Source organism: Volvox carteri (genome assembly GCF_000143455.1).
Source record: "Volvox carteri f. nagariensis unplaced genomic scaffold VOLCAscaffold_40, whole genome shotgun sequence".
Lineage (NCBI taxonomy): Eukaryota > Viridiplantae > Chlorophyta > Chlorophyceae > Chlamydomonadales > Volvocaceae > Volvox > Volvox carteri.
The window spans coordinates 746,546-754,417 of record NW_003307583.1 but is presented as its reverse complement, the minus strand read 5'-3'; the positions used below and the strand labels follow the sequence as shown (position 1 = coordinate 754,417).

General features: G+C 56.2%; 1 protein-coding gene across 1 annotated transcript in view; it reads right to left on the bottom strand.

The window, feature by feature from the left end:
• Positions 1 to 2,670: 2,670 nt before the first annotated feature.
• VOLCADRAFT_94905 (uncharacterized protein) overlaps positions 2,671 to 7,872 on the bottom strand; it is a gene marked incomplete at both ends in the record, with an annotated part of 30,131 nt that continues 24,929 nt past the window's right edge. Inside the window, 6 exons of the mRNA XM_002954021.1 lie at positions 2,671 to 2,692; positions 3,287 to 3,382; positions 3,935 to 4,007; positions 4,907 to 5,661; positions 6,062 to 6,417; positions 7,167 to 7,475. Coding sequence (XP_002954067.1) covers positions 2,671 to 2,692; positions 3,287 to 3,382; positions 3,935 to 4,007; positions 4,907 to 5,661; positions 6,062 to 6,417; positions 7,167 to 7,475 — 1,611 coding nt within the window. The remainder of the gene's footprint in view (positions 2,693 to 3,286; positions 3,383 to 3,934; positions 4,008 to 4,906; positions 5,662 to 6,061; positions 6,418 to 7,166; positions 7,476 to 7,872) is intronic.

Here is a 7,872-nt window from a genome sequence, read left to right as displayed (position 1 = left end):
GGCAAAATTCACTGTGTTTGAGTTTGGCTTCGCCATGGGACATGGCCGAAGTCATCGTGTTTGAGTTGGGTTTGACCATCGGGCATCGGCCGACTTATAAGCAGAACTTCCTTGTGTTTGAGTTTGGTTAGCTATGGGACGCGACTTGCAAGCAGGACTTCCTTGTGTTTGAGTTTGGTTAGCTATGGGACGCGACTTGCAAGCAGAACTTCCTTGTGTTTGAGTTTGGTTAGCTATGGGACGCGACTTGCAAGCAGAACTTCCTTGTGTTTGAGTTTGGTTTGCTATGGGACGCGACTTGCAAGCAGAACTTCCTTGTGTTTGAGTTTGGTTAGCTATGGGACGCGACTTGCAAGCAGAACTTCCTTGTGTTTGAGTTTGGTTAGCTATGGGACGCGACTTATAAGCAGAACTTCCTTGTGTTTGAGTTTGGTTAGCTATGGGACGCGACTTGCAAGCAGGACTTCCTTGTGTTTGAGTTTGGTTAGCTATGGGACGCGACTTGCAAGCAGAACTTCCTTGTGTTTGAGTTTGGTTTGCTATGGGACGCGACTTAGAAGCAGAACTTCCTTGTGTTTGAGTTTGGTTAGCAATGGGACGCGACTTGCAAGCAGGACTTCCTTGTGTTTGAGGTTGGTTAGCTATGGGACGCGACTTGCAAGCAGAACTTCCTTGTGTTTGAGTTTGGTTTGCTATGGGACGCGACTTGCAAGCAGAACTTCCTTGTGTTTGAGTTTGGTTTGCTATGGGACGCGACTTATAAGCAGAACTTCCTTGTGTTTGAGTTTGGTTTGCTATGGGACGCGACTTGCAAGCAGGACTTCCTTGTGTTTGAGTTTGGTTTGCTATGGGACGCGACTTGCAAGCAGAACTTCCTTGTGTTTGAGTTTGGTTTGCTATGGGACGCAACTTGCAAGCAGAACTTCCTTGTGTTTGAGTTTGTTTTGCTATGGGACGCGACTTATAAGCAGAACTTCCTTGTGTTTGAGTTTGGTTTGCTATGGGACGCGACTTGCAAGCAGGACTTCCTTGTGTTTGAGTTTGGTTTGCTATGGGACGCGACTTTCAAGCAGAACTTCCTTGTGTTTGAGTTTGGTTTGCTATGGGACGCAACTTTCAAGCAGAACTTCCTTGTGTTTGAGTTTGGTTTGCTATGGGACGCGACTTGCAAGCAGGACTTCCTTGTGTTTGTTTGAGTTTCCATGTAAGCAACTATGGACAACTAAACCATCCATCCTTGGCCTGTTTTGCAGTCCTGTCAGTATTCCAAGTTCTGCACCTGCAGCCTCATTTTACAGCAGAACACCCAATTCTAATCCTCCAACTGTGTTCCCAATCCTATGGCAGCGACCTCATCCTAAACTTGCGAAAGCCTGCAATCCCCGTCCTGTCGACCAGGGTCCCATCCCCATCCCTGGCCAGGGCTCCCAATCCCCTCCTTGGTCAAGGTTGCAATCCCCATCCCTCAGACAGGGATCCCATCCCCATCCTCACCCCCGACAGCAATCCCCATCCCAAAAGTAGTGTAGCACGCCTAATCCCTAATCCTCGCCCTGGGCCCCACATCCCATCCTGACGTCGTCAACCCTATTCCCCATCCCGCCTGACCAGTACCTGCCCCCAATCCCCCATCTCTGCAACCCTCTGTATCGTGCGACGCAAGGGTCTCCCTCCGCCCGTGTTTCCTGGCGCACCGCGAGTCTCCATATGACGAACGTTGATGTTTGGCCCGGTCGCTGTTGACAACCGGAGTGGCGTCATTGTCTTCGGCTGGCTGCAGCATTGCGTCCACATTGCCTACAACCGCTACACCGTCTTCGTTAACATCGCTTATGGCTTCAGTGAAGTTTAATATCTGCTTTAATGCCACGCTTTGGGAGCTTCGGGTTCGAATATTTTGCAGCGTTTGGTCCGGTCAGAAACAGTCCGATTCCTTGTTGACTTGCGGGCGTGACCTTCCTAACAGTATCCATGGCATTTAAGTACTATGATATGGTTAACATGTATGTCTCCTGCAAGATTCCAGCGGCTGTGGCATGGACAGTCCATTTTTGGCTGGAGGAATGAACTTGTACGCTCGGAAAATTATATATTCTTAATTTTCAGGACCACAAAATTTTTTAATTCCAAATTTGGAATATTTTCCGCAAAAAAAACGCTGTATGGGCGAGGGATTTATCTGAGTAAAACTGGGGACTGGTTCGTCTGGTCAACCGATTTCTGGGTAATTCCTGTTTGGATTACAGTCGCCTGAAGATCACGCCGCCCAGTAGAACTAGGGGCTTATCGGTCTTAGAGACCCAAATTGGATTCCGCTGCGACTACTTCTCCAGTCCATTTGCCTCAATCGGAATCTTTATTCGATACCTCCATTGCGTGGACTGAAGTGGTACGACACACACCCGCCTTTGCCAGCTCGTAGCCAATGACTCGTTGGAACTTAGCACCTGCGTTTTTTCTTAGTCCGTACGGCATGCGGGTCACCTAACATCATCAGCTTTATTGCCAGCCCAATATGCGGTTCGGGGCTGGTCCTCAAGCAAGCGGAAATCTGGAAGAAGCCTTGCCGCAAGTCTTGGCTTTTGGTTGATACACCAACATGCATGTGCACATTGGTAGATATGGCTGACAGCTCAGTGCCGACCGTACAATCACTCCTTGTGTGATTGTTCACACTGACAGGACGGTCATCCTGCGCCATGTGGTGGTGGTGGTGGTGGTGGTGGTGGTGGTGGTGGTGGTCAGTCCGGACGCCTGTGTCTGGATCTTCCTTTGCACCCATCTCCACCAGGTCCACAGCACAGACAGTATCACCCTTGTGTTCGACTACTACAATGCCCGCCGCCTTCATGAGCTCTGTCATGTCACCTCCTTTCCCCTCGGGGAGTAGCAGCGAGTCTGCGAGGGGCTGCACTATGGGCCCATATCTGTATCGGCATTAAGTCGTGTCCAGTCGTGGAGGCGACCCTGATCCCTCTCTGTCCAGGTGGGAGACAACTTGAGTAGGATAAACAAAGGACATCCCCTTCTGCACCTTCATGAACCTACCCCATGCCACTACCGCAGAACTGCCTTCTCAGGACTAAACAGCGCGGGCTGTTGCCCCAGATCCACCCACCCGCCTTCAGGTCCCTCTGGCAGCGCGGTAGTAATTGTACCCTAGCTGCTGCGGAAGCGCCCTCGGGCGCCAACACGGACACACCACGAGGAAGCCCCGATGGGATGAAGTGAAGTGAATGCCACTGGGAGATGTTATACCACGACTTTGAAAAAGAAGATTACCTACTGGTCGGCGGAAGTCAGGTCCCGTGAATACGATGGGATACGACACAGGACCATCGGGCACGCAAGGGTCAAGAGACCCTCACAGGCAAACAAGCGCCTGCGAGAGGGGACCATGTGCTGTTGGTTGATGCATTACCTACCTGCCTTGCACTGCATAACGGCGCCTCCTGCAACAGCAGCTGGGGCTGCAGAAGACACCTGCGCCATGTCACTGCTTTTGCTGGTCTATGGCGCATGCATAGCACCCGGTCCTGCAGCTATAGTTTTGCAACAGGGAGACGAACAGGGCAACTGGAGCAAAGTGCGAGCAGAAGCTGCACAGGTGCACACGAAGGAACGATCCAACTGGAGCCTGGTGCACCGATAGAACGGCTTCTTTTGCTTCCCTCTTCGGATGGATAACGGAATCATGCGAAAAGACAGGCGTGGGGCATGTAGCAGCCATACATCGTTGGCAATGTGCGACATGTAAACAGTGGAAGGGGACTCTACCGAGATTGCTGCCTCATCACTCGTCTTATTGCGCGCGAGCAATGCGGAGGACCTTGGGAGCAGTTTTACAACCATCCGGTAGACACACACACACACACACACACACACACACACACACACACACACTAATGGTGTAAGGAGCCGAAGCCACCTCCACCTCCCGCACAGCTGATGTCGCACCAGAGTTACGAGCGAAGCGAAGGTGTTGAGCAGCAGTGGCGGCAACAGGGCTGTATAGGAATGTAAGAGATAGAAACGAGATGTGGGGGAGCGCCTTCTTCTTCTCGCGTTCTTCATCCCCTAAAGGGGGGAATAAGTGCACCAGGCAGTGAACTCCAGAGCAGGCGGGGGACTGCCTGAGGGGGCCAAACATGCTAGGTGTGCTACCCTGCCCCCCTACTAGTCCGTACTACTAGTCCGTACTGTCAACCCGCAACACCCCCAGATGGGCGCTGTGTATGCACCCCATCACGTCATCATGACTCCATCCCTCATCTCTACACCTCTCCCTCTCTCCCCTTTCCCTCCCGCATGAGAGGCACCGACACACACAAAACACAACACGCACACACACACACACACACTCACACACGCTGCATTTCGATGTAGATGGTAATGTTCCCTTCCAACACACATACATACACATGCACATAGATGCATACACAAACACTCATACATGTGTACAGGCCGACCGTTGCGGGTGCGAGTCATGTAACTAGCTACCATTAGTCACGTCGTACACTCCTAACCCACCCACCCACGCTGGGGCCCCCTAGGCCTAGGCAAGTGCCTCCGGCGGCACAAAACACCCAATTCGGCAATACCTCCCCCCCACACACACACTTACTGTAGCTGCTGCTGTAGCTGCTACTGGGTAAGACGCGCCGTCACACTACTGACGGGAAATCAGTAATACTGAGGACATGAGGATATGGCCACATGGGGTTGGTTGCCGGGAATCGTACAACACGTAACCCGTGCACGCCACCCCCACCGCTATCCAGCCCCCCCCAACCTCCCTAGGTCCTCCTGCCGCTAGCAGGCCGTGTGGTCGGCATCCCAACCATCCGACTCGCGCTCAGCTCTGGAGGCATCGCCCCCATCTGGCGAGGCGAGCCGGCACCTGCACCTGAGGCACTGCGGGACGGGGGGGCCCCCGCCGCCGCAGGAGCTGCCGCTGCAGCACCGCCAAAATCGGCAACGATGTGGCCGTGAGCCGCTCCCACCTCCAGCCCCGCAGTAGCAGCAGCAGCAGCAGCAGGTATCGGTAAGGGCGGGCTGGTGGAGGTGATAGGGGCAGGGATGGCAGCTGCGGCTCCGCCGCCGCCGCTGCCGCCACCATACCCAGCCCACGGCCTGGCGCTGCGCGGGCGCTGTACGGCACCCAAGTTGGGTCCTATGGCGGCACGCAACGCATACGTGGCAGCCGACGGCGGCCGCGCCCCGGATGCCCCGACACCCCGCCGTATTAGCGGACTGCCACCGGCCCCGCCGCCACCACTACCGCCGCCGCCGCCAGCCCCATACACGTTCCCCTCACCGCCCCCGCCGCCACTATAGCTAGGCCTGCCCGCCGCCGCCGCCACCGCCTTGTGGCTAATCGGCCGCAACCTTCCGGCGGTGCCGGGCCGGATGCTGCCCGCCAGCGGCGGCTCCGTCAGCCCTGGCGCTGTCGTACCGCGCACGTCCAGCACCGCCGCTGCGCCGTGTGCCGCCACCACCGGCGTTCCCCCTCCTCCCCCCCCCGGGCCCCCCAGCTGTATCAGGGGGAACTCCAGGGATTGCACCAGGTCGGGCGCCACCGTCTTCAGGGCTGCCAGGGTCCGGCGAAGGGCCGCGTTCTCCTCCTTCACAAACTGGTGGCTGGACCGGAGCTCCTCGTACCTGGTTGGTCCGTTACATGTTGGTTAATTCTGTTAGTTTGTTGGTTGTTGGTTTGTTGGTTGGTTATTAATTGGTTGTTGTGTGGCAAAAGCAGCATCACCACAGCAGTGTGAGGCGTGTGGATGGTGAGGGGGAAGGGCCGCCGGTCGCTAGTCAAAGTGGCGTCTTTAGCCGCACAGCTGGTAAGGCAAGGGAATGGAGGGGAACGGGAGGGATGCCTCTCCGCCGTACACCGGACGCGTAGGAGTGATGTACCATGTACGATAAGAATAATGTGCAAAGTACGATAAGGGAGTGATGTACGGTGTACGATATGAGTGATGCGCGATATACGCTACACCCCGCATATGCACACAGATATAAATACAGACAGCAAGGACATACACACACACGCACATACCTGCGGGAAAGGATATCCGCCTGTACAGGACTCAATGTCGATCTCCCGAAAAGGAAACTGCCACGTGGGCTTGGAGTAGCAGCGCCACCCCCACCCCCACCCCCGCCACCCAGGGGAAAGCTGCCGCCGCCGCCGCCGCCGCCAGCACCCTCCTCGTCACCGCTGCCAGCAAACCCCCCGCCGCCGCCGCCGCCGCCAGCGCCAGCCCCCGTCACCGCCGCCGCCAGACCCTCCGCCGACGTCCCAGCAGGCACCTGCGCAACCGCCATGTACTGCTGCTCCAACCGTAATAACCGCTCGAACACGTCATTCTTAACCAACCGCTCGTTATTCAGATCAGCCTTGAGCCGGGCGACCTGCGAAGAGCGTGATGATGTTGATGACGTTAATGGTGTTGGCGGTGAAATAGGGCCGGGGGAAGGGGTAAACGCCGGGGAGCTGTGTGTATGTGTGTGTGTGGACGAGGGAGGTAGAGAACCCCGAGGGGGATCGAGGGGAAGGGCGGCGTGGGAGGGTGTTGAGGAGGAGCCCGAGGGTGGCTGGTCGGGAGGAGGGGGTTTATTCGGCTTGCGGTGTAATGCACACGTCTGTCCATCTGTCTGTCTGTCTGTCTGTCTGTCTGTCTGTCTGTCTGTCTGTCTGTCTGTCTGTCTGTCTGTCTGTCTGTCTGTCTGTATTTACGCATGTATGTATGTACGCATGGAGTTCAATGATTGGGCAATTGGGAGGCGGCGGCGACGGGAGGGGGGAAAGGTGGCTCTCCTCTCAAGAGGGAGTCATTACGGTTATACATACCGGTTAGCAGTGTGGAGGTCGCCATGAGCCCCAAGTCCCCAGAACCCATAAACACACACACACACACACACACACACACACACACACACGGAGCAAGAATGCAGCCACCTACTCACAAAACCCTAAGCCCCTAAGACCAGAGGAGGAGGAAACTTTGAAACACACCACAAGACAGAGATACACACAAGCAAGAGATGAGACACACATACACGCCACACGCTTGGGCCCCCTCCCCCTTTTTCCACCCTCCTCCCCCCCTCCCTCCCCCCTCCCCCCACACACCCACACACCCACACACCCACACACCGACCTCTTGTTGCATCTGCCGCCGCTCCACATCCCACCAGTGCTGCCGACTGCCCTCCAGCTCCGAATCACCTCCACCCCCCAAGGCCAACAAAGAACTGCTACTGCCGCCCGCATTCATGCCGCTGCTGCTACTGCGACCCCTCTGTGGCGGACCGTGACCCCCGGGCCCCATCACGTGCAGGTAGGAGGGGTGCTGCTGCTGCTGCTGTCGGTGCGCCGCCATGAGCTGATTGCCCAGCAGCTGCATAAGGCCCTGCTTACTGTTGACCCACTCCCTCCAGGCCTCTCGGTTACGAGTGATCTGAGCCATCTGTATGTACGTATGTACGTGTGAATGTGCGTATGTTGGCGGGGAGGAGGAGAGGAGAGGGGAGGAGAGGGGGAGGAAGGAGGGGCCACGTCTGAGAGGGTGGCAGGGCTGAATGTTCGAGTGTATTCGTGCAGGTGCGGCCTAGGTTACGCTGCGGGGCCCAACCCCCCATTAAGCTCCTCCGCCCCGCACGAGCCCTGCCCTTCCGCCGCCACGCGAAACGCGAACATTTCACCGCTTCCGCACACCGTAGCGCTTCTTCTTCTGAATGTATGTATGTATGTATGGCAAGGCAAGCAGGTGCAAGTGGTGGCCGCAATGCAGCACCCCCATCAAATACCCCACCCCAGGAAAACACACATTCCCCCCAAAACCACCCCCCACACACATCCCCCCC